Below are 27765 nucleotides of genomic sequence, written 5' to 3' on the forward strand. Positions count from 1 at the left end.
ACAGCACAGGGGAAGTGCCCTGCAGTTTGGAGCTACCACAGGGACTAACCAAAATGATGAACGGAAACATTCTCCTTAAAAGAAACTCCAGGAAGTAGTGACAGCTAACGCATTGATCAAAACTGATTTAAGCAATATAACAGAACAAGAATTTAGAATAATAGTCATAAAATTAATGGCTGGGCTTGAAAAAAGCATAGAGGACAGCAGAGAATCTATTGCTACAGAGATTAAGGGAATAAAAGAGTGTCATGAGGAACTAAAAAATGCTATAAATGAGGTGCAAAATAAAATGGAGGCGGCCATAGCACAGATTGAAGAGGCAGAGGAGAGAATAGGTGAGGTAGAAGATAAAATTATGGAACAAGAAGAAGCTGAGAAGAGAGATAAAAAAAATCCAGGAGTATGAGGAGAGAATTAGAGAACTAAGTGATGCAATCAAACAGAATAATATCCTTATCAAAGGAATTCCAGAAGAAGAAGAGAGAGAAAGGGGCTGAAGGTGTACTTGAACAAATCATAGCTGAGAACTTCCCTGATCTGGGGAAGGAAAAAGGCATTGAAATCCAAGAGGCACAGAGAACTCCCTTCAGATGTAACCTGAATCGATCTTCTGCATGAATATCATAGTGAAACTGGCAAAATACAAGGATAAGGAGAGAATTCTGAAAGCAGCTAGGGATAAACATGCCCTAACTTACAAAGGTAGACACATAAGGGTATTAGCAGACCTATCACTGAAACTTGGCAGGCCAGAAAGGAGGGGCAGGAAATCTTCAATGTGATGAACAGGAAAAATATGCAGCCAAGAATCATTTATCCAGCAAATCTGTCATTCAGAATAGAAGGAGAGATAAAGGTTTTCCCAAACAAACAAAAAATGAAGGAGTTCATCACCACTAAACAAAGCCGTACAAGAGGTCCTAAGGGAGATTTTGTGGGTGAAATGTTGCAAGGACCACAAAGTACCAGAGACATCACTATAAGCATGAAACCTACAGACATCACAATGACTCTAAACCCATATCTTTCAATAACACTGAAGGTAAATGGACTAAAGGCTCCAACCAAAAGACATAGCGTATCAGAATGGATAAAAAAAAAAAAAAACACATCTATTTGCTCTCTACAAGAGACTCATTTTAGACCTGAGGACACCTTCAGATTAAAAGTGAGGAGATGGAGAACTATCTGTCATGCTACTGGAAGTAAATTATATCAGACAAACTAGACTTTAAATAAAAGTCTGTAACAAGAGATGAAGAAGGGCATTATATAATAATTACAGGGTCTATCCATCAGGAAGAGATAACAATTATAAATGTCTATGCACCAAATACAGGAGCCCCCAAATATATAAAACAATTACTCACAAACATAAGCAACCTTATTGACAAGAATGTGGTAATTGCAGGGGACTTTAATACCCCACTTACAACAATGGATAGATCATCTAGACACAAAATAAATAAAGAAACAAGGGCCCTGAATGATACATTGGATCACATGGACTTGACAGATATATTTAGAACTCTGCATCCCAAAGCAACAGAATATACTTTCTTCTCGAATGCACATGGAACATTCTCCAAGAGAGATTACATACTGGGTCACAAAACACCCCTTCATAAGTATAAAATAATTGAGATCATACCATGCACACTTTCAGATCACAATGATATGAAACTTGAAAAAAACCACAGGAAAAAAGTCTGGAAAGCTTCCAAAAGCATGGAGGTTAAAGCGCATGCTACTAAAGAATGAATGGGTCAACCAGGCAATTAGAGGAGAAATTAAGAAATATACGGAAACAAATGAAAATGAAAACACAACAATCCAAATGCTTTGGGATGCAGTGAAGGCAGTCTTCAGAGGAAAATACATTGCAATCCAGGCCTATCTCAAGAAACAAGAAAAATCCCAAATACAAAATCTAACAGCACACCTAAAGGAAATAGAAGCAGAACAGCAAAGACACCCCAAACCTAGCAGAAGAAGAGAAATAATAAAGATCAGAGCAGAAATAAACAATATAGAATCTAAAAAACCTGTAGAGCAGATCAATGAAACCAAGAGTTGTTTTTTTGACAAAATAAACAAAATTGATACACCGTTAGCCAGGCTTCTCAAAAAGAAAAGGGAGAGGACCCAAATAGACAAAACCATGAATGAAAATGGAATTATTACAACCAATCCCTCAGAAATACAAGCAATTATCAGGGAATACTATGAAAAATTATATGCTAACAAACTGGACAACCTGGAAGAAATGGACAAATTCCTAAGCACCCACACACTTCCAAAACTCAAACAAGAAGAAATAGAGAACTTGAACAGACCCATAACCAGCGAAGAAATTGAATCCGTTAACAAAAATCTCCCAACAAATAAGAGTCCAGGACCAGATGGTTTCCCTGGGGAAACAGACATTTAAAGCAGAGATAATACCTATCCTTCTCAAGCTGTTCCAAAAAAATAGAAAGGGAAGGAAAACTTCCAGACTCATTCTAGGAAGCCAGCATTACTTTGATTCCCAAACCAGACAGAGACACAGCAAGCAAAGAAAACTACAGGCCAATATCCCTGATGAATATGGATGCAAAAATTCTCAACTAGATACTAGCAAATCGAATTCAACAGCATATAGAAAGAATTACTCAGCATGATCAAGTGGGATTCATTCCTAGGCTGCAGGGCTGGTTCAATATTCACAAATCAATCAATGTGATACATCACATTAATAAAAGAAAAGATAAGAACCATATGATCCTGTCAATAGATGCAGAAAAAGCATTTGACAAAATTCAGCATCCTTTCTTAATAAAAGCCCTCGAGAAAGTCAGGATAGAAGGAACATACTTAAACATCATAAAAGCCATTTATGAAAAGCCCACAGCTAATATCATCCTCAATGGGGAAAAACTGAGAGCTTTGCCCTGAGATCAGGAACACGACAGGGATGTCCACTCTCACCACTGTTGTATAACATAGTGTTGGAAATTCTCGCATCAGCAATCAGACAACAAAAGGAGATCAAAGTCATCAAAATTGGCAAAGATGAAGTCAAGCTTTCACTTTTTGCAGATGACATGATATTATACATGGAAAACCCGATAGACTCCGCCAAAAGTCTGCCACAACTGATACATGAATTCAGCAAAGTCACAGGATACAAAATTAATGTACAGAAATCAGTTGCATTCTTATACACCAATAATGAAGCAACAGAAAGACAAATAAAAAAACTGATCCCATTCACAATTGCACCAAGAATCATAAAATACCTAGGAATAAACCTAACCAAAGATGTAAAAGATCTGTATGCTGAAAACTATAGAAAGCTCAAGAAGGAAATTGAAGAAGATACAAAGAAATGAAAAAACATTCCATGCTCCTGGATAGAAGAATAAATATTGCTAAAATGCCAATACTACCCAAAGCAATCTACACATTCAATGCAATCCCAATCAAAATTGCACCAGCATTCTTCTCAAAGCTAGAACAAGCAATCCTAAAATTTGTATGGAACCACAAAGACCTCGAATAGCCAAAGTAATATTGAAGAAGAAGACCAAAGAGGGAGGCATCACAATCCCAGACTTTAGCCTCTACCACAAAGCTGTAATCATCAAAACAGTGTGGTATTGGCACAAAAACAGACAAATAGACCAATGGAATAGAATAGAAACCCCAGAACTAGACCCACAAACGTATGGCCAACTAATCTTTGACAAAGCAGGAAAGAATATCCAATGGAAAAAACATAGTCTCTTTAACAAATGGTGCAGGAAAAACTGGACAGCAACATGCAGAAGAATGAAACTAGACCACTTTCTTACACCACTCACAAAAATAAACTCAAAATGGATGAAGAACCTGAATGTGAGACAGGAAACCATCAAAACCCTAGAGGAGAAAGCAGGAAAAAACCTCTCTGACCTCAGCCGCAGCAATTTCTTACTTGACACATCCCCAAAGGCAAGGGCATTAAAAGCAAAAATGAACTATTGGGACCTCATGAAGATAAAAAGCTTCTGCACTTCAAAGGAAACAATCAACAAACCAAAGGCAACTGACAGAATGGGAAAAGATATTTGCAAATGACATATTGGACAAAGGGCTAATATCCAAAATCTATAAAGAACTCACAAAACTCCACACCCAAAAACCAAATAATCCAGGGAATAAATGGGCAGGAAACATGAATAGACACTTCTCTAAAGAAGACATCCAGATGGCCAACAGGCACATGAAAAGATGCTCAACGTCGCTCCTCATCAGGGAAATACAAATCAAAACCACACTGAGATATCACCTCATGCCAGTCAGAGCGGCTAAAATGAACAAATCAGGAGACTATAGATGCTGGAGAGGATGTGGAGAAATGGGAACCCTCTTGCACTGCTGGTGGGAATGCAAACTGGTGCAGCCGCTCTGGAAGACAGCGTGGAGGTTCCTCAAAAAATTAAAAATAGATCTACCCTATACCCAGCCAATAGCAGTGCTAGGAATTTACCCAAGGGCACAGGAGTGCTGGTGCATAGGGGCACTTGCACCCCAATGTTTATAGCAGCACTTTCAACAATAGCCAAATTATGGAAAAGAGCCTAAATGTCCATCAACTGATGAATGAACAAAGAAATTGTGGTTTACATACACAAAGGAATACTACTTGGCAATGAGAAAGAATGAAATATGGCCATTTGTGGCAACGTGGATGGAACTGGAGGGTATTAGGCTAAGTGAAATAAGTCATACAGAGAAAGATAGATACCATGTTTTCACTCTTATGTGGATCCTGAGAAACTTAACAGAAGACCATGGGGGAGAAGAAGGGGGGAGAAAAAAGATAGAGAGGGAGGGAGGCAAACCATAAGAGACTCTTAAAACTGAAAATAATCTGAGGGCTGATGGGGGGTGGGAGGGAGGGAAAAGTGGGTGATGGGCATTGAGGAGGGCACCTGTTGGGATGAGCACTGGGTGTTGTATGGAAACCAATTTGACAACAAATTTCATATTTAAAAAAAAAAACAATATTAGGGAAGGGTAACATAAAAACAAGGGTAACATAAAAAAAAAAACAGTATTAGGGAAGGGTAACGTAAAAACAAATTAGGGAAGGGTAACATAAACATTCCTATCTAGGAAGCATAATCTAAATCTGAGCAATATTTGCTTTCTAAAAAGATGTTTACGGAAGCATGGCTATTCCCCCAACTCCAATTCACTTATTGTGCAATTCACAATAAGTTGCAATTCACTTATGCCAATGAAAACTAGTTGCATAAGTCCAAGACCTACAAAGGTTCCCACTGAGATAGCATTAGACTTTCTAGAGAACATGTGATAGCATTATTGCTTCCACAGTGCACTTGGAAAGATACATCTTATTGACATCCAAACAAAACAGCTGTTAGTTGTTCTATCAGCTTTTCTGAGAACTGGGCTAATTAATACAATGGATTCATTAATTCAAGTTATATTGAATATGAAAAGTAAAAGGGAAAAAGGAACTCAAGACAAAGAGTCACCCCGAATGAGTCACTTGCTGATTTTCAGTCAAGATCAAAGGGAAGAATCAGGGCCCCTGGGAGGCTCAGTTGGTGGAGTGTGTGACTCTTGATCTCAGGGTTGTGGGTTCAGGCCCCACGTTGGGTGTAGAAATTACTTAAAAATAAAACCTTTAAAAAAAAAAGATCAAAGGAAAGAATCAAAGAGTAAGAACAAAGGGAAAAAGGATGGGGGGGTGCAAAGAACAGAAGAGTAGCTCACCATTTGGGTAACCTGTTTGCACATGTTCCTTTGGGAGCAAATCCATCTAGTTTGATAAGATTGTAAACCATAGCCCTATACCAGACATATGTATAGTCAATTAAAAGATAGTTACCTGGGTGGCTCAGTAGGCTAAGTATCCAAATTCAGCTCAGGTCATGATCTCACAGTTCAAGAGTTTGAGCCCTGCCTCGGGCCCTGTGTTGAAGGCTCAGAGGCTGGAGCCTGCTTCAGATTCTGTATCTTCATCCCTCTCTGACCCTCCCCCACTTGTGCTCTGTCTCTCTCAAAAATAAATAACCATTGGGGCACCTGGGTGGCTGTCGGTTAAGCGTCCGACTTCAGCTCAGGTCACGATCTTGCGGTCCGTGAGTTCGAGCCCCGCGTCGGGCTCTGGGCTGATGGCTCAGAGCCTGGAGCCTGCTTCCGATTCTGTGTCTCACTCTCTCTCTCTGCCCCTCCCCCATTCATGCTCTGTCTCTTTCTGTCTCAAAAATAAATAAACGCTAAAAAAAAAAAATTTTTTTTTAAATAAATAAATAACCATTAAAAAAAAACTAAAAAGAAAAAAAAAGAGATAGTTGCCTGAGTTCACCCACAAATCAAGTGAAGTTTATGACTTGCTCAAGGCAGAGTCCACAGGGTCAGAGTCCAAATCATCAAGCTAAAAAAAAAAAAAAAAGAAAGAAAGAAAAGAAAAGAAAAGAAAAGAAAAGAACCAAAACTAGCTGTTCATGGTCTCATTTCTCAGATATTCCAGTCCAATAAAATCTAACTATGTAATTGATATGGAAAACAAACAATTCTTGTTTATAATAAGAAAAAATTTAACCTTCCTCAGACCAGAAGAGGGTAGAGGTGAGGGAAAATAATGCAACACACATTTAGAAATATATAATTTATTTATATTCACTGTAAGACAGTTTCACATTCGGTACACAGTTACCAGAAGAGATGGAACACTCCCAGAGTTTAACATGGTGTTATATTGCTATCAAACATTGTTTACACTGAGTAAATTGGGAAACACTTATCTTCCCCTTAAAAAAATTTAAGGCTCAGTTTCCAAAAGGTAATTTTACCACTCATTCTTCTGTTTAAAAAACTGGGAACATCCTGAAATAAACCTCAAAGGGGTAGAGGGTGAGAAGCAGCACACACGCCTGGCTCATTCATACCTCCCCTGAAGACAAAGTGATTTTTTTGTTGTTAAAGCCTTCTCCTGTTTGAAAATATGCTTTGGTACAAAATCAAACAAATCCGTAAATGGGAGAGGCACTACATATAGATCTCTACTGTAACCACAAGGAAACCTTAAAGCTTTACCACCAGTGGCCCGCTAAAAAGTTGTTTATTCAAAACTTGCCTACATACAAATGCACACACACAGTAACCTGCATTCACCTTTCTTTGGTAAAACTCACCAAGTAATACTTCTCTTCTAACACACTAGTAAAAAAATATTTACATTTGCTTTCAACTTTCAGATCAAGTGGCCACAAATCTGTCCTTTCTCCTAAATACGATCCTCATTTTTCTTTTCAACCTTGCAGTGGAACACAACCGTGGCAGTAACCTTGAACTGATGTGTACTCCCGCTGTTTAAGTGATTGGCGGAGGGGCGGGGTGGGGAGGAGTGAGAAAACGAATCATGAAAAGAGCCTGGGGGATTTTTTTTGAGAATTGCCATATCAACAAGTTCCAAACACAGTGAGTTCCAAAAGTGTTTTAGAAGCACTTTTTCCTGTACAAATATTTCATTCAATCAACAATGACTTCATCATTTTACACAAGACAGAATCTGTTTAAAGTCAGTAAACTACCTTATAATTCATGAGACTATTGCTATGACAACAAAAGCCAAAAAGGGCCCCAGATGGGTTCTGCCTCTGGCGTAAAGAGGTAGAGACAATTCATCCTATAGAAAAGATTAACATTAAAAAACAAAAACAGTAAACCAAAACAATACTCCACTCTCCCTCTCACCCCGCCAAAAACAACACATTCCATTTCTGGGGCTAGTTCTGGTAAGCCAAATTTTATCACCAGGGTAGGATTCAGTCTGATTCAAAGAGATCCATTGCCTACAATCATCTTGCTGTAATTCTTCTGCTGCTCTTCCTTAAAGGTGTCCTTCACCTTTGCTCTCTTCAGCCCTCCATCCCTGGGAATAGAAAGGCAAATAAATGAAAGATATTCCCAGCAATGATGTAAAAGCATTTGCTGTTAACACACACTGTGTGGTGCCATGACACTTTAAGTGGCTGGTCAACAATGGGGCAAAGCACATGGGATTTGGAAGCAGAAAGACCAAGATTTCAGTCTCAGTTCTACTGACTAAATGTGTGTTACTCTGGGGAAGGAACGATCTCTCTGATGCTTAATTAAAATATAGAATAATATCTCCACTCAGTTTCCTTTTAGAAGTTAGGGTTGCTAGGGGCGTCTGGGTGGCTCAGTCTTTTAAGCGTCCGACTTAGGCTCAGGTCATGATCTCACAGTCCGTGGGTTCGGGCCTGCGTTGGGCTCTGTGCTGACAGCTCAGAGCTTGGAGCCTGCTTCGGATTCTATATCTCCCTCTCTCTCTGCCCTCCCCCACTCGCACTCTGTCTCTCTCTCAAAAATGAATGACCACTGGAAAAGAAAAAATTAAGAAGTTAGGGTTGCTATATTCAATATTTGGAATTTACATGTTTTTTTTAACTTTCTAAATGTTTATTTTTTAGAGAGACAGATTGCAAGCAGGGAGGAGCAGAGAGAGAGACAGAGACAGAGACAGAGAATCTGAAGCAGACTCCAGGCTCTGAGCTGTCAGCACAGAGCTAGACGCAGGGCTCCAACTCACAAACTGAGAGATCAGGACCTGAGCAGAAGTCAGATGCTTAACCAACTGAGCCACCCAAGGCACCCCTGGACTTTATATTAAAACTAGGATTGTTTGCCTGTCTTTTTCTGCAAGGAAAGCAAAGTATTGTTTTCTTTCATCCAATAAACCTATGTCTTACTAGAAAACCCATATGGAAAATTTAAGGTACACTCAAATAATGGTGAGGGTACTGTGTATGTACCGGTAAATTCCTTACAGATAAATGGGTTAATCATTATTCAAACCAAAGCCTTTCTTCCTTTCTTTCCTATGTCTACATAGGAAGACATTTGGAAAATACATAGAAAATATAGGAAAGACACAGGAAAATACAATGAAAAGTTGTATTTTCATTCAAAGCACTACATATTTCAAGCATTAATGATCTCCCATATTACAAAACAGACTCAGAATAAAAACGAACAACAAAATCATAAATTGCATTTAACCAGTAGTTAGTGCCTATGTAAGTAGCATTCCTTAATTCAGAGTCTGTGAATCTTTGAACTCTCTCCATGGTGGTAAAAACACAGAGCTGCCTGGGTTATAAGGACTCTGCATGCCTTTCCTTCTTTGGTCAACACAAAGGAACAACAAACTGTAAGCTCTGAGAGGAGAACTGGACTATAAGGGGCCACGATCTCTCTCCTAATCTAATGTTTTTTATTTTAACTCCTAAGAGCATAGATGGTGAACTTGCTTACCTTATACTGTACCTGTTTAATTTTAACCCAGTTAAACACAAATGTTTACCAAGTGCCTTCTGATGATGATGAATGGATCACAGGTTAGCCTGTAAACTCTGCCATGAGGACAGAACTTGACCTACAAACAGACGCCCGCCTGAACCACTGCAATGTTTTGGCCTCTGAAGTCAAAACCAAGACTCAGCCTGCCAGTGAGTCCTCAACTTAAAAACAGACTAAAGTCCACACATCTTCCAGGGGATCAGATGTAGGAAATTTCCATGAAACAAAGTTATAAATTGTTATTAGCTCCCCAGAATTGTCCCCCAAAGCCTCTTTTATCCAGAAGAGCTGCCTCTAACTATTCATAGCACTGATGTGAATTCTGAATAGTAGGAACTAAGTGGGGGGGGGGGGGGGGGGGGGAGGCAGAAGAAAAGCCTTTCTTTCTTTCCTAAAGTCCAAGCCAAAACTGACAAAACAGTTAAAAACATTTGCCCTTGAGCATCCTGACATTATTTTGATGCAACTATCCCAAGCACCCAGGTATCACACACAGCTCTGAGCACCCCAACTGTGACCTGCCCCCTCTAGAGACTTTAAAGTTTTACCCAGTTCCCCTTTGCAATGGCAGCAGACCTGAGCTCCTAAGGATAGCAGCAACCGTATGTAAAAACCTGTTTAAGATGATACAACCGAATTCTCATTTCATCTAGGAAAAAAGCCATGTAGACATGTTAATTCATACTCAGTGTGTGAATGACAGGTGCACCTGGAAAGGCAGTGAGACTTGCATATGGCCCAATAAAAGGAAATTGAAAAATTCTCAAAATCTGACAGATTTTCTTTAAGCCAATCTGATTGGGATCTGTCCTGTGGCTGACTTCCTTAGGCTGTTGTCTTTCAAGACTTTCTTCCTTTCTTTGGTGTCTGAGGCTACCGATCCCAAACTCCTAGATTTTCATATGGCTTCAGGGCAGGAGGAGGGCTTTGATGTCAGGTGAGAGGAAGCAGAGCAAAGAACTGAAAACAATGAGGAAAGAGGAAGCCAGATCCAGAGTGAACTTGGATTCACTAGGGCATTGATAAACTAGGACATGTGTAAGCCTGTCATTTCATGATATTATGATGTCTGTAATTTAGTTTCACCTATTTCGGCTTAGGTAGTGTGATACAAATGTTAGTTTTAACCTATCTTGACCCTAGTCCTGGCCTTAGGGCCAGTCAAGTTGCCCTAAATCAAGAACTCATACTCTGGGGATGATCAGCCAGGCATTTAATTAGAAGGCCACCCTCCAAAGGTGTCACTATAAGGCATCAGCTATCTTTGTCTCCCATCAACTTCCCAACCTTTGTTAATTCACCTAATGAATTTTAGAAATGGGTTTTCACTACAGAAATGATTGGCTTCCTAATTAGCATAACAGACGCCAGAAACAGGTTTCTTGGGTGAAACTGGTTGTACTCAAGGTATATGAATGGATAAAATATTCTAGAGACATTCCCCACCTTTGCATAAAGGAGTATAAGAACCCAGCAAGCCCTTATTCCAGAGGCTAATTCCTGAGCAGTCCCGGGTCCCTCTGCAGTTGGATGAACTGGCTGACAACCTGACTCAGTCAAATCCTGCTCCTAGAACATAACTATAATTGCCTTAAGTGAACTTTTCATGCAAAGTGTTTCCAAAACACCAAAAATGATAAACAGAGGGACTTTATTAAACTTACAGGATTTGAAGTATGAACTGTTTTTTTTTTAAGTTTATTTTTTATTTATTTTGAGGTGGGGGGAGAGAGAGAGAGAGAGAGCCAGAGAGGCAGAGCAGGGGGAGGGAGCAGGGATAAAGAGAAAGAATTCCAAGGAAGCTCTGCACTATCAGCACAGAGCCCAACACAGGGCCCAGACTTATGAACATGAGATCATGACCTGAAACAAAATCAAGAGTGGACGATTAACCAACCGAGCCACCCAGGTGCCCCAAAGTTTGAACTGCTTTATGCAAGCTTGCTAACATAATGTCTGTGTGTGTGAGAATTTAATCTCCCACTATAATGTAGGTATATAGTTAACCCTCACTGATACAGACTAAATGTTTATGCCTTCCCCGACCCCCTCCATTCATATATTGAAGCCCTAACCTCCAATATTTAGATGGTATTTAGAGAAGGGGCCTTTGGGAAGTAATGAGGTTTAGATGAGGTCAGAAGAGTGGTCACGAATCTTCAAGATAGGATTAATGTCTGTATAAGAAGAGACACCTGTGAGCTTGCTCGCTTCTCTCTCCCCATACTCATACAAAGACGAGACTGTGTGAACACAAGGCAAGAAGACGGCCATTTGCCAGCCAAAAGGGAGAGAGAGCTCTCACCAGAAACCGACCTTGCTGGCACCCCAATCTCAGATTTCCAGCCTTCAGAACTGTGAGAAATAGTTTGTTTTTTAAGTCAACCCCATATATGGTAGTTTGTTATGGCAGCCCAAGCAGACTACTACACTCCCCTACATTCAACCTTCCTCAAACAAAGAAAAAATTAAATCCAAAGTTTCCATAACTAAAATATTTCACTTATTTCCTTTCAAGTTTTTAAGTTTTCTCTAATTTAGTTATAGCTAGCATTAAATATGAACAAGCCTATAAGTTGCCCCTTGCTCCCAGGGTCCATTCTCCAACCCCAAATCCATTCTCACATTCTTCTTCAGTAAAAGAACGCTAAATTTCAGCTAGACACATGGCCTTCCAGAACAAAGACGGCATTCTCCAGCCTTCTTTGCGGTTGCCGTCATATAACTTGAGTTCTAGCCAATGGCTACAAATGGAAGTGGCTGGTCCAACCTATAATGGTAATAATGAGAGGGGTGTCCTTGTTTTAAGTCTTCCCTACTGGCCATTTTCTGGACACATGGAGTAGCCCTGAAGCCATCAGCCTGGACCCGAAAGTGGAAGCACACTGAGGATGGGATACAGAATGAGCTGTTATACGAGCCTGTGCAGCCTGTGTTTAAGCAAGAGGGATAAACTTCTACCTTATTTAAGCCATTGGTATTTAAGTAAACCGCTCTTTCAGCTAAACTTCTGGCTAGCTAGCACAATAAATGACATTACTAAAGACGATTTTTTTGGGGGGTGCCTGGGTGGTTGAGTGTCCAACTCTTGATTTCAGCCCAGGTCATGATCCCAGGGTCATGAGATTAAGCCCCATGTCGGGTTCTGCATTGAGCGTGGAGCTGTGTCCGACATTCTCTCTTCCTCTCTCCCTCTCCCCCGCTGGCTCACTATTTCTTTCTCTCAAAATAAACACACTTCTAAAAATAAATAGATAAATAATGCAAAATAAAAGTGATTTTTTTAATGAAAAAGAAATGATAGTACGTCTAAAAAATTTCTTACCAGGGAAGCTCAGTCAATCCTCCTTGCACAGCAATAGCAGACTTAACCCTGTTAGCAAACTGGACAGCATCTTCTCCTTCCTGGGGAAAAGAAAATTACAAGTACATCCTGGGAATAGAGTTTTCAAACAATTCTTAAAATATCTCACAATCATTTAGATTTGTTTTAAAATGTAAGATTCACCTTTTAGCTCAGTTCTGTTCTCAATCATAGCAAATATCATTTGGTCTGCCAAGAAAATGCAGTGCTGTAATGTTTAATTTTTATCGTGTACATATATTATTAGCCTTACCAATATGTAACATTCCATAATATTTGTAGGTTCGCTAAACCAACAGCAAGTATAAAAACCATTATGGAAAAGAGTTTCTGAATATAAAAGAGCCTGACTTGAAGAAAGCCAAATACATTTCGTTTTAAATGACTTGTTTGCTGAGAAAGCAGAAAGGAAGCCAAGCTCTTGCTACTGTGAGGAAGGCAGGCACCCAGATTTTCAGGGAAAAGTGTTCTCCCCTGGATCTGACTGGATAAAGCACCAAAGACCAGTTGTTATCTATGGATACCTCTCTGGTCATGGGGGGCATGTACCACACGTCACAGACGATGGCCCAGCTGGTCATCATTCGAAGCAGGTAGCTCACCATGTTGTATTTACTACTGTTCCAAAATGCATCCCCAAACTGAGGGTTATACTGGGGGGAAAAAAAAAAAGAAGTAAAAGAAAGAAAAAACATTGCAGTCATGAACTAAGTGATGGCTTATCCACATTAGTGTTTCCAAGGCAACAGGCCAAACATCTCTCCTGAACCCCAAGAGAAAGAGAAGCTACTTTGCTTGATAGAAATGATCAAAAAAGTAAACCAGGCCAGCTAACTCCTCTGACCAGAGCCCCAGAGTGCTGCAATAAGAGAGTTATCCACATGAGTCTTCAATATCTGTCTCCCACTTCACTGAAATTCAGTGAAAGTAGGCACAGGACCTCTTTTGCTTATTACCGTGTCCTCAGTACTTAATAAAATGTCCTCACACAGTCCCCTGGAACCCGTCTGTATATGTACCAATAGAGACAGAATGATTGAGCAAACAGGGCAACATGTAAACAGTTGGTGAATCTGAATAAAGAGTATACAAATGCCTTAAGGAAGACCTTATACACAACAGGTCTTTAGAATATGTTGGTTGGCTAAATATCTCTAACATAATGGCAACACAATATTTCCACCAAGTAACGGTATAACTGTGAGACAAATTACATGACATCTCTGAGACTCAATTTACAAACTGAGAAAGTTTAACTAAAGTTGTGGTTTCTAAACATTCTGGGTTAGCAGCAAATTACCAATCCTTTTCTTCAATTACATCTCATGCAGAATCCCAGGATATAAAACAGATTTGCAAAAAGGAAAAACAGATGTGGAGAAAAGAGATCGTTGGTGCACTGCTGGTGGGGACGTAAATCAGTACAGCCACTATAGAAAACAGTATGAGAGCGTCCTCAAAAAGTCAAAAATTAGAACTACCATATGATCCAGCAACCTCACTTTTGGGTATGTATCCAATGAAAGTGAAAACAAGATCTTGAAGAGATATCTGCCCTCCTATGTTCACTGCAGCATATTTTTCACAATAGCCAAGATATGGAAACAACCTAAGTGTAGGTCAACAGATGAATAAAGATGTGGGGTGTGTGTGTGTGTGTGTGTGTGTGTGTGTGTGTGTACAGATGACATTTGTGACAACACAGATGGACCCTGAAAGCATCATGAGGAGTAAAATAAGTCAGACAGAGAAAGGTAAGTACTGTATAGCCTCATTTATATGTGGAATCTAAAAAAGCTGGACTGATAGAAACAAAGATTAGAAAGGTGGTTACCAGGGCCTGAGGAGGAGAGACGGCACAGTGGAGCAACTGGGGAGATATTGGTCAAAGACAACAGACTTACAGTTATTAAGATAAACAAGTCCTGGGGACCTAATACACAGCATGGTGAATATAGTTACTAACACTGTATATTGTACACCTTAAATTTACACAATGTTATATGTCAACTATATCCCAATAAAGCTGGGGCAGGGGGAAGAGTGTACAAGCACTTGTTATTCTTACAGATTTTAACACTGAAGTTATATCAAAATAAAGTTACCAAGTCGCTCCCCTTTGGGGAGCCTCGGGGCGGGGAGGGGTATATCTGTTTTACCTTAATTGCAACTGGATGTATGGTTCCTCCAATTTCAAAGCTTCCCTTTTTAAACATCATGACTGAAGTATTGTTGATGCAAGTCCCTGCAGAAGGGAGAAAAGGGTATGGTGACTATTTTTAAAGGCAGTTTTTCTCTTTTCAACAAACTTTTAAAAGGAATTCTTTTGACACAAAATAAAATATTCAAATCCTAGCAACATTGGAGTTTACTCTTATTTCACAAATCAATCCCTGCTTAATTAAGTAACTCAACAGTTCTAAGCAAGTTTAAAAACAAACGTTTGCTTTGTTATTAAATACTCTGGAGATAAAACTTTTGCACAACAGGTGATAATTTTAATACTTTAAAAAATACTTTAAAAAATTAGGAACACTACCTATCCAAGTTCATTACCCAGAAATAACTTTTAAGATCAAAGAGGCACCATGCCTTCCATCAAATGTCAAAAGAAAGCAAGGGATTATTGGCTCAGAGAAGGCCATCCCATTCCTATAGGACAGCAGAGATCTGGACTAAGAGTGAACTTCTAGAACAATCTGATGCCTCACATACTTTTGGTGCTGGTTGTTATCAACTATAGCTTGGTAGGCAGTTACCCTTCTTACCTTCAGGAAAGATTAATATGGGTAGTTTTTTCTTATCAGCAATGTGTTCTTTTAGTCTGTGAAGAAAAATAAAGGATCAGAATGCTACCTTTATAAAAATAGAGGTGGGAATCCACTTTGGTGTTTACACTCCACTAGCACAAATATAATTGTATAGCAATAAGGAGGGGGAAAAATAAAACATAAGTAAAGGGAAAAACTCAAGTTGGTCCCTTTCTAAAAAGCATAATGCTATCTGTACTATTTTAATTTCTCTCATTTCAAAGTGAGCAGTTTTCAGTGCCTTCTGCCTACTCTTAAAATAGAACGCTAGGCAGTCATGTGACATGAGCTCTGGAGCCCCCTGTGTCATATAGTTTGTACCCTTCTCCATGTACTTATATTTCCTCATCTGAAAAATGAGAATACTGATCACTGGAACCTGTCAGGCTCATGGCCATTGAGTGTAAAGAAATTCCTTAAATGAGTCAGGCTCAGCTTTCCTGTGATATGTAATAGAGATGCCAGAAAGCTGAGAACATGAAAGTTCCTCCAGGCTTAGGTCCTGTCTCCCCTGCAGCCAGCTTTATATTCCCAACTGCTCACCAGAAACTGGTAAGACTGAGAGAGAGAAATTACAGCTACCCGTGTCCCATGTTAAATAATCTCAAACTGGGGAATGGTTTCACTAACCTTCAACAGATTTCAACAAGTACTTTTCATCTTACTCTTAAAAGCATGCCCTACCTTCAAGTTTCTAGAAGCAATAACCAGACGGCCTTCACTTAAAGGCCTCAGGCAAAAAGCTGTTGTTTCCCAACAAAGGCTTCTGGTAGCTCCTCTCAATCCCAAACCCCAGAGATTTCTTCTGTTCCATAAAGAGCATTAGCTCTGCCAGTCTCTTGATGGATTTAAATGATAACAGACATTCAGCAAACAATCAGCCATCTATTTACTCAGCAAACAGTTACCAATTATTTAACTTTAGTGGTAGTAAGTTTTAATTCTGAAAATTCAGTGACTGGACTATACCTAAGCCACAGCAATACAAAATGTATGGGACTTCTAATCTCATCCTATAACCCACTATGACTACAGAATTCAAATTTTTAAGAATGTAGCTCAGACAGGTGATTCAGCAAAGAAAAGTCAACCACAAAGAAAACCCCATATATTTTAGGTTTAATCCTTAGTACTGCTCTGCTGTCTTTGCAGGAAGGCCAAGATTTATCAGATTTTATGCTACCCCAAAGAACACCGAGCAATGTCTCTGCTTACCGCTTAGTGACCAGGTGTCGATCTTTCATTTCCGATCGTTCAAACCAGACATGCGGACAAGCCTTCACCATGGCTCTCTGAATAATTCCCATCAATCCACCGTGAACCTGGCCAACCTAGAAGTACCATTAGAAAAAAAGAAAAATGTCCTGAGAAACTTAACAGAAACCCATGGGGGAGGGGAAGGGGAAAAAAAAAAAAAAGAGGTTAGAGTGGGAGAGAGCCAAAGCATAAGAGACTCTTAAAAACTGAGAACAAACTGAGGGTTGATGGGGGGTAGGAGGGAGGGGAGGGTGGGTGATGGGTATTGAGGAGGGCACCTGTTGGGATGAGCACTGGGTGTTGTATGGAAACCAATTTGACAATAAATTTCATATATTGAAAAATGAAAAAAGATAAATAAAAATTAAAAAAAAAAGGAGTTCTCATAATAAGAAAAACATTTGCAACTATGTATGGTGATGATGTTAACTACATTGATTTTGGTGATCATTTCAGAATATACACAAATATTGAGTCTTTATGTTGCATACCTTAAACTAATAAAATGTTCTATGTCAATTACACTGCAATAAAAAATAAAGATCTTAAAAAAAAAAGAAAAAAGAAAAAAAGAAAAATGTAAAGGCACAGATATGCAAAGAAAGCTTTTTTTTTTTAAAGTACCAGTAAGTTCCTATTCCCCACCAAGAGAAAAGATTGGCCTTCTTCTACTGACTGAAGTTCTTAGTCTAATCAAAAGATATGAATGGCCAGATATAAGCAAAAAGTGTTCGTTAGTAGCACCTTTGAATTTAAACTGTGTTCCTACACTAGTTATAATCTAGCTTTAAAAAGTAAAGGTCTTTCAACTCAGTCAAGATAAGGGAAATGCAAATTAAAACTACACTGAAATACCATTTTTCAATCATCAGACTGACAAGGACTCAAAAACTTAACAATGCACTCAGAGCCAAGACTACAGAAAATGGCAATCGTACATTGCCTGGGATGGGGGAGATTATAACACCCATAGAAGAAAACTTGGCAATATCTATCAAAACTACATACACATTTATCCTTCAACTCAGTAATCCCACTTCTGGGAATTTACTCTGAAGATATACCTCCAACAAGATGAAAGTACATATGCACGAGGCTTTAATTGTAAGATTATTTGTAATTTCAAGATACTGGAAACTACCTAAATATTCAAACTTTAGGAAATCAGATGAATAAACTATGATACATATATGCAATAGAGTATCATGCAGCTGGGAAAAGAGAAGGTTGATCTCTATGACTGATAAGGCGTGATGTGATTTCCAGGAGATACTGGTTGGGGTTCTGGTTTTGTTTTCTTCTAATTTAATTGTTTTTTTAATTTGAGTATAGTTGACACACAATGGCACCCTAGTTTCAGGTGTACAACATAGTGATTCACCATCTCTATACGTCATGCTTTGCTCACCAGTCAGGCCATATTGTTAAGTGAAAAAAGCAAATTGCAAAAAAAGCAAATATAGTATGCTACCTTTTGTGTAAGACAGAAGGGGAAATATATGTTATATAATTACATATATATATGTGTATGTATATATATACATACACATATACATATATATATATATATATATATATATATATATATATAATATACATTTCTACAAAAAGAAAAAAATCCAAAGCAGCGAAGCTGGAAACTTACAAGGGTCAGAGGGAACCGGACTGAACCGACAGCGGGAGGGGAGGAAGCAACACAACTCTGAGCATGCCTTTGCTGTTTAACATTTAGAAGCACGCCAACAATAAACAACAACAATGGGACTAGTAAACTGAAAGAAAACTGAAACAAATAAATCCAACTGTATGTCAAATGAATAAAAGAACAACACTGAAAGAAGGAGAAAAAAAATCTAAGAAATGTACAAAGACGAGTATTTGACCACACATCCTCCATCTCGGGGAAAACTACAAAATATCCTGATTTTTTTTTTTTTTACATTTGTTTTTGTAGTAAAACAGGTGAAGCAATTCTGAAACAATTCTAGATGTATTGTAGGATTGAGAAAAGAGGTAAATATGTTGATAATGTTGGGCGCCAGGGTATTCACTATGAAAAAAAGGGAGATACAAATATGGATGGGAGGGAAAGCAAGAAAGAACCCTATGAATTGCATGAATTGGTACAGACTCAAATTTCCAATAGTATATTAATATCAGAAATAATATTAATACCAATATATAAAAATATAAATAATTTACATACATTTTTATGTAGAGAGACAGCGGGAAAACCAGTGCATGATAAAGCAAATAGGACAAAACAGTACCAATAGGTAAATGTGAATAAAGGGTATATGAATGTTCTGCATACCATTTTATTATTACAATTTCTCTGTACCTTAGAAAATCTTTCCAAATTTTTTTAAAAATTAAGAAGTCTTTGTTTAGGAGGAAAGAGGGCTTTAAAATCTTCTTCAGATATATAGTTTACTTGTAGCCGAAAGAGGCCAGAAGTGACCTCTGGAGCTCAACAATACAGTTTCCTCCCACTTCTGCCCTTTATTGCCTCTGATCTAAATCTCATTGGCTTTAGGTTTCTATCACTCAGCCCAATGGAAAGTTAGCAGGCTCTACGCTTTTCTAAACTTTGGCTAATATTATAACTGCAGTTACAACAATAAAAAAGCCAACAAAATTCTGAGGCCCTCAGTCACAAATGAGTTTTATTCAACTTTTTGTTGACAGGGACAGAGAACAAATATGGTCCCAGAAACACAAAATCATAATTAAGTAAGTTGGTTAAAATGCCTGAGCCTCTGCTTTCTCATCTATAACAAAATCTCAGCCTTAATCCCACCGCATTACAGGGAAGGTCACATACAATGCATGTGAATATGCTTGTCCACATAAATGCAAGGAACTATCATACACCCAGAACTGTACTGGGGTCTACCAAGGATTGTTAATATAAGGGTCCTTGCATGGGCTTTCTAAGAAGCCATAAACATCTTGAAATTATGCACAAAATTGTGCTTGTATGATGCATATGTAGGTCATTGTTTTTCTCAAGAAAGGGTACATAACTATTAACTGATTCCTAACCTAAAAAAGGTTAAGATCCACCAATTCCCATAAGTCTTTTCCTAGAAGTAGTTAAAGCTTCCTTGGATTTAGAACAAGCTCCACAACTTAAAGATTAAATGTGGTTGCATCGGGCACCTGCGTGGCTCAGTTGGTTAAGCATCGGACTTTGGCTCAGGCCATGATGTCTTGGTTCCTTAGTTTGAGCCCTACATGGGGCTCTCTGTGGTAACAGCTGGAGCCTGGAGCCTGCTTCAGATTCTGTCTCCCTCTCTCTCTGCCCCTCCTATACTCATGCTCTGTCTCTCAATAATAAATAAACATAAAAAAAATTTTTTTTTAATAAAAAAAATGCGGTTTGCACAAGAGTTGTATATCTGAACTTATTGACAGAGAAAGGCAATGTGTTATATATATATTTGTCTTTCTCATCTGATCTTCATTAAAAAGTCTGATTTTTTTGTTTGCTTGTTTAATTGTATATGACTCCCTGAAGGAAGACAGAACTAATTGGCTGGTAAGGGATTTGCACAGCTCTAAGGAGAAAGACTTTAATGTCTTGAAGTGTTATTGAACATTGCAGGGATTTTAGAAGCAAGATGAAGTCAACTTTGTAAATTCCTATCAAGTTCATGTATGTCTATATTTCACTAAGCTAAATTTTTTACCATCTTTTTTTTAAAAAAGAGATTGATCCATTTATTCATTTTTATTTTTTAAAGGTTTTTTTTTTCTTTTTAGTAATCTTTCCACTCAAGGTGGGGCTGGAACTCACAACCCTGAGATCAAGAGTCTCACACTCCACCGAGTCTCATACCCCAGCCAAGTGTCCCCAATTTTCTATTACCTTAAATATAATGGCTATTTTCTTTCTTTTTCTTGCCCCATATAGTCCTCATTTAATGTGTTATATAATTCATACAACTATAGTAGTATAACCGAGTCACTTTCTAATTTGTGCCAAAATAAATTAAAAGTTTGAACAATCCACAAATCATGCAATTACTTGAACTATCAATGAGCTGCTCTTACCATAGCATAGCATCCATCTGTTGTCAAGATCAAAACATCTATTGGAGAAGTATGGTTGGCAACACAAATGCCTCCCTTCTGGGGTCTGTATTGTCTGCAATTACAAACAGTGGTAAATACTATACCCTGGAAAAGAGCCACTATTTTGCAGCATGTAGAGATTCATCCTATTTTACTTTAAAAAGTACATTAAAAGTACAGTTTCAAAGTATATGGGCTCATCTTAAAAGGTTATTTCTAGGCAGTATGATGGGAGTGGGGTAAGAGTAGATAGAGAAGAAGGGGCCCATGACTTTCCCTTTATATATATTTACATTGTTTTTTTGTAATGATCGTATTTTCCTTTTATAATGAAAAAGTAATTTAAAAATGTTAGATTGAATTACAAAGATGCCACAACTTTAATATTGTGATATGTAAGTTTCACATCTTTTATAAGTATTTTCATATTATTCCACTCTTTAAATGCATCACTTTTAGTAGTTTCACAATGACCCAAAAAGTAAATTTACTATAGTTTCCTCCCTCTTATCCCCCTAAAGCAGAGGCTGGTAACTTCTCCTACTGAGGGCCATAATAAATATTTTAGGTTTTGCAAGCCAGCCAATCCCTGCCAAAACTACCGGATTCTGCTATTTGGGCACAAAGGCAGTCACAGACAATATATAAATGAATAAGTTTCAATAAAACTTTATTTACAGAAAACAGATGGCAGGCCACATTTGGCCTCCAGCCCCATAGTTTGCCGACCTTTATCTTAAAGTTCAACCAGTATTTGATATTAATGAAGCAAAGTAGTTTTTGTTGGCCCTATACAAAGAAGAAAGGCAACCAAATGCATAACAACTTTAGCATGTTTTCTTTAAAATTAGAAGTCATTCGGGGCACCTGGGTGGCTCAGTCGGTTAAGCGTCCAACTTCAGCTCAGGTCACGATCTCACGGTCCGTGAGTTCAAGCCCCGCGTCGGGCTCTGGGCTGATGGCTCAGAGCCTGGAGCCTGCTTCCAATTCTGTGTCTCCCTCTCTCTCTGACCCTCCCCCATTCATGCTCTCTCTGTCTCAAAAATAAATAAACGTTAAAAAAAAATAATAAATAAATTAGAAGTAATTCTATATATAATAAGTTACGAACTCTCTATGTAATTAAAGCACCTTTTCTGTAGATAGTATCTCTTCTGATCACAGTTCTATCAAAGCATTTTCTTCTACTTTTCACCCCAAAACACACAGCTCAATGAAAAAATCATGTAATTTTAGAATCTTAAGGGGCCTCTCAATGTTGGTAACACATGGTAAAGCCAAATGAGAAAATGTTTCCCTTCTACAAATGAGACAGAAAGACCCAGTCAGAAAAAAAAAAAGAGAGAGAGAGAGAGAGAACTTTTAAAACAATGAGATTAAACGTAAAAAAATAAAACTGAGTTAACAGAAAAGTAATTAAAACAACCAAAATTACTTCAATCAGCTAACAAGTTAGCTACCACTACCCCTACCCTCTACAGTTAGGGGTGAGGGAAGCAAAGTGTGGGTGTTCTGTCTCAAGGCTCAGTTACAGAATTTCAGAAGCAGCAGGACTGAGACTGGAAACCAGGCCTCAAGACTCGAAGGCCAGTCCTCCTTCCTCCACACCACAGGCCTGTCAACTTCATGGCTTTTTATATCGACAGACCCAGTTCACAACCTGACTCTGCCACGTGCCAGGCATGTGACCCTAGACAACCAATCCCAGGGCTCCCAGCTCTTCACCTGTAAAACAGGACACCGGTGTCTCTCTCATAGGATGGCCTATGAGAAGCTTGGGCCTGGCTGCACACCATAAATGCCCAATTTTGGTTTTTTTGTTTTTATGTTTTTTCATTATTTTTGAGAGGTGGGGGAGGAGGGACAAAGAGCTTTAAGTGGGGCTCAAGCTCACAAACCATGAGATCATGACCTGAGCCAAAGTCGGACGCTTAATGGGCTGAGCCACCCAGGCACCCCTGCGCAATTTTTAAGTGTCATCACATGTCTATTATTATGGTCCTTCTGCAAATGGATGGCTTTTTAAAAGGTTTTCGGGCAAAATTGTTATGTCTGTGACACTCTAAGCAGCAAGAATGAACACACTGGAAGGACTTTCATTTCATCTGCTTCCTCCACCTGCTACTGTCAGTCATGGGCTGGACTTCCTGAACAGAAAGGCAGAAGGAAGCAGGCACACACTCACTTGTTATGGTAATGAATGGTACCAGAGAGGGCTCGCACACAGATCCGGCAGCAAGTCAGGTGAACCAGTTCACTCAGCCAGTTTTTGAGGCTGAAAAAAAGAGGAAACATTTTATGGTGCAGTTCTGGGCACTGCTAAGAAACAATAGAATAAAAACTTCAATGTGCTCCTTCACAGCAGCATACTGTGTTCTGAAACACAAGCACAGTTCAATTCTTAAAGTCTCATTGACGCATTAGGACAAAATTCTAATGGAAAATAGCTCCCGCCCTACTAGACTATCATGATAAATGCCTGACCAAGATTAGCTGAAGCTTCTCTGGTCTCAGCCTGATGAGATAACGCTCTCGTGGTTTCCTTGAGTCCCTCACTCTATTTTCTTTTCTTCATTTCCCCTTTGAAAAACAATTTCTTAGGATTTATATGAAAGTGTGGTGGCAAATCAGATGAAGACTATGAATAGGAAGTAAGCAAAATTTTAATAAGTGTGATGAGGCCATAAATTTGATGCAATACATAGGAATCAAATATTCTTTTTTGAGGATAAGGCCAAGAAGAGGGACGATCCTATTTATGGCTGGGTGGAGGCAAACATTTCACCTGCCATCTGGAAGCTGCCCAACCAGTGTAGTTCCCAATACCAACAAACTGATCCCAATGAAAGCCAAGGTAACCCTGAAAAAGAAAAGAAAAGGTAATGTGAAAGTTAGTTGAATAGCAGCAGTAGAGGGAAATAACCTGAAAATTCATAAATAATTACATTGTAAATAAGTTGCGAAACATGTATGGCAGCGCCACTAAAAAGAATCAGGTAGGGGCGCCTAGGTGGCTCCATCAGTTAAGCGTCTGACTTCGGCTCGTGAGTTAGAGCCCTGCATCAGGCTCTGTGCTGACAGCTCAGAGCCTGGAGCCTGCTTCAAATTCTGTCTCCCTCTCTCTCCGCCCCCCCCCCCCACACCCCCAACTCATGCTGTCTCTGTCTCTCTCTCTGAAAAATAAACAAACATTAAAAAAATAAAAAAAAAAGAATCAGGTAAATCTATAGATTCTGACATGGGAGAATGGTCCTTGGTACTTTTGAGAGAAGAAAAGCAAAATTAATTTCAAAATAATATGTAGAGTATGATAACCATTTTCAAAACGACAGCAAGCATATAACTAGTTGATAGATGCATAGAGAAGGCTTGGAAATTTATTTATAAAGCCATCAAATTCAATCTGTGTAATCACCAAAGGGTTAAGTGGGTTAGTGACAAGAATAAATTTAAAGGCTTGCCCCTTTTGCTTTTCAGAATTATTTTAATTTTCAAAAATATATTCATATTAACTAACATCTTATATAATAAAAAGTTTTATGTTGTGTAAAGGAGTCACATCAGGTTGAAAGGAGTTATCTAATTCTGTTCAGGATACATTGGTGGGCATAGTGTGGGTGTAAAAGAAAATATTTTCCAAAGGTATGAAAGTAACTTGTTTTTCTGTGTTTTTTCATGACGGAGGGAGGTACAATTCAAATTTTTCTCAAGGGAATTTAAAATTTATGGCAAATCGCAAGAAAAGCTCTTTCATATTAAGAACACCAAATTATATCACCATGTAGAAATCCTTTAATGCAGACCTTTGTCCCTTTGCATGTTTGTGGTAACTCACATCTAATCTCCACAAAGACACTTTCTCAGTTTTGAAAAGTGCTTTTAATATACATTCTAATCACTTCAGAAAGAAAATAGTCACCTTTAGAAATGTAAGTAGAATTAACCCAAAAAGAAAAAATTGAGATTTAAAATCTTTCCAAATAAGGGGGACTTCCTTATAAACACCTTCTTAAGGTGTTAAACCTTGTTGAAGTCTTATTTTAAGACCTTTTGACAGAACAATCTGAAGGTCAGATTCCATTTTCTTTCGATGCCACATTCTCATGCCAGCACTGATGCAATAACTAGATCACTACTTAATCTCATTCACCAATTATGCAAAAGTTTTAAAAGAACGTTTTGCTATCCTGCCATAATGGCAATCATCTGTTCCTACACATTAAGTCAGAAGGGCCTTACATTTTAACATGTTTCATCATTGGGTTCAAAACTATTGAAAGCTTTTATTTGCTTGATGAACGGGCCAAAAAATTCTGTTTCGCAATTTAAGAGAGCCAACATGAGAGTTCTCATAGATGACACTACTTTTCAGCCACAACCTGTTTTTTATAAGAGTTCTACTGAGGTACAATTTACATATCATACAATTTACCCCTTTAAAGGGTTCAATGGTTTGGGGCATATTCACAGAGTTGTGCAACCATCAACATAATAAATTTTAGCACAATCTGCTTTTTGAGTGTTCACTTTGTAGCAACAGCTCATCTTATAAAGCATTTACAGAGCAATTCTTTCACACTGAAGAGTATGTACTAAGTAGGAGTCTCAATTCTGCCATTTCTTCTTGTTCTTGGGTGCTTACATTACTGGATTATCCTACACCTGCTTTCTTCGCAAGAATCTTTTATGTTATTTTAGTTTGTGAGTGTTACTTAAATGTAACTAGATAACAGAATCATAATACCATTTGCTGGCAGCCACAGCAGCTAAAAGCTAACCAACAAATGAGGGCATCTCAAATACTCTGTGTGGCAAAATCCTCACTTTTTTTATCACGTTGCCTTAGATACAGTGAATGACTCATGGGACAAGTGGAGATATAAGAGCTAATCTATATACTCTACTTTATTGAAGTTTCATTCCTTTTTAAGAATAAGAACAGAATAGGGGCGCCTGGGTGGCTCAATCAGTTAAACGTCCAACTTCAGCTCAGGTCATGATCTTGCAGTCGGTGAGTTCGAGCCCCACATCGGGCTCTGTGCTGACAGCTCAGAACCTGGAGCCTGCTTTGGATTCTGTGTCCCCTTGCCTATCTCTCTGCCCATCCCCTGCTTGTGCTCTGTCTCACTCTGTCTCTCAAAAATAAATGTGTTAAAAAATTTAAAAGAAAAAGAATAAAAAACAGAATAAATGGAAATTCTAGAGACTAGAAATCTCTAATAAATAAAAGTTCATGCATGTATACCAGTGGATAGTCTTGTGCATGGTCAGAGTACATGAACCCCAGTTTGGGAACACCGGTTTAAGGTTGAAGGAAAAGTAGATGTGAAACCCTGAATTTCACTTTGTTATCACAGCTGAAATGATTCCCAAAAGACAAACCATGCCCCAACTGGCAACATGGGCACGTACACACACACACACACACACACACACACACACACACACACACATTGTACCTTTGTACTCTTTGTACTCTTGTAATAGACCTAAATGAAGCAAATATAGGCCACCCGAGGGATGGTAAAAAGGTTTCAACTCATGTGCCCATTTAAGGTGGCTGATAGCAACTATCTGGAAAACTCTATTAAGAGGATGCCAAGGCTGTGTCGAGGGAAAACAAACAAGACGATCAATAGCAATATTGTGACTGGTACACGTGCCTACTACCTCCCATCACCATGCTGAATACACCTTGGCCACTCGTGCTTCTTCCCACTGTGCAGTGTCACTTCTGCTAATCTTATGTTCCACACTGTGGTTCCAGTAAACTGGACCTGAAGGTACCTCCTTCCTCAGTCAGCATTCAAACTTAGAACCAGAAGGGGACACAGGTGGGGGAACTTTTAGTAAGAAAAGTGAGGGGCAGCTGGGTGGCCCAGTTGGCTAAGTGCCCGACTCTTGAGTTTGGCTCGGATCATGATCTCACAGTTCATGGGTTCAAGCTCTGTGCTGACAGCATGGAGCTTGCTTGGGATTCTCTCTTTCCCTCTCTCTCTGCTCCCCGCAAAGGGAAGGGAAAGGTAGGGAAGGGTAAGGAAGGGAAGGGGAAAAAAGAAAAGAAAGAAAGAAAGAAAGAAAGAAAGAAAGAAAGAAAGAAAGAAAGAAAGAAAGAAAAAAGTGAGTAATCATAATGGGACTGGATGGAACAAATTCAGTCTTCTGAATGGCTCTCTCCCATGTGGTAACCACTCTCAGAAATTTTTTTCTCTCCTGGGCAACTGTGAACTGCTAAAGACTAGCAAAGAAAGGCAGTTATAGTTTGGTTGACACTCTGGTGAATTCAAAACTATACATCTTCTCTCTTCTTTTTTCTACTTCCCTTTTCTATCCATCCTCAAATTATTTATGACCGAAAGAACAACATGGATCCAGACTGATACACAGTAGATTCTGAAGAACACTTCCATTTGGGAAAAAATGTGAAAGGAGAATAGATACTTAACATGTTCCTGTGGAGGTCACATTTGGTGGTGTTTTGCAGGTGTGAAGGGGTGGGATTAGTACCATACTACTCTCATGGGACCATTATATACATGATTTAAAAAGAAAGCCGAACCAATTATACCATCAAATTAGTGGGCAGGAGACTTACCTCAGGGGTAGTAGGACACAGTAGCGTACTATAACGCCCAGTACCCACACCATTGTGAGCCGCAGACTGATGTAATGGAAATTTACATTGGTCCTTGTGAGGAGATTCCACGACACTAGCTCCTCTGAGGAGAACCTCTGGGTCACTTCATCTTCCACAATGGCTTCCAAGCCCTTCTTGGAGAAATAAAACACGTCAGACAGCTCAAAGTCCCTTCCTCGCAGACCAGAGAGCCCTTTTTCCATGGGTGACTCATCTCTTTGGATAATACCTTA

General features: G+C 38.9%; 1 protein-coding gene across 4 annotated transcripts in view; it reads right to left on the minus strand.

The window, feature by feature from the left end:
• Positions 1-6655: 6655 nt before the first annotated feature.
• The window catches only part of GPAT3 (glycerol-3-phosphate acyltransferase 3), a 63663-nt gene continuing 42553 nt past the window's right edge, over positions 6656-27765 (minus strand). For 2 of the 4 annotated variants that reach the window (XM_030313527.1, XM_030313529.1), the window contains exons 2-11: positions 27491-27663; positions 23681-23755; positions 23081-23170; positions 20875-20968; positions 16777-16892; positions 15520-15575; positions 14911-14996; positions 13276-13404; positions 12713-12792; positions 6656-7936 (exon numbers count right to left, since the gene is read on the minus strand). In XM_030313527.1, the coding sequence (XP_030169387.1) occupies positions 7840-7936; positions 12713-12792; positions 13276-13404; positions 14911-14996; positions 15520-15575; positions 16777-16892; positions 20875-20968; positions 23081-23170; positions 23681-23755; positions 27491-27663 (996 nt within the window). In that variant the 3' untranslated portion in view covers positions 6656-7839. Of the gene's footprint in view, positions 7937-12712; positions 12793-13275; positions 13405-14910; positions 14997-15519; positions 15576-16776; positions 16893-20874; positions 20969-23080; positions 23171-23680; positions 23756-27490; positions 27762-27765 lie in introns of all 4 variants that reach the window. The other 2 variants (XM_030313525.2, XM_030313526.1) reach the window with 2 other exon arrangements.

The sequence above is a fragment of the Lynx canadensis genome, chromosome B1 (assembly GCF_007474595.2).
Source record: "Lynx canadensis isolate LIC74 chromosome B1, mLynCan4.pri.v2, whole genome shotgun sequence".
Taxonomy (NCBI): Eukaryota; Metazoa; Chordata; class Mammalia; order Carnivora; family Felidae; genus Lynx; species Lynx canadensis.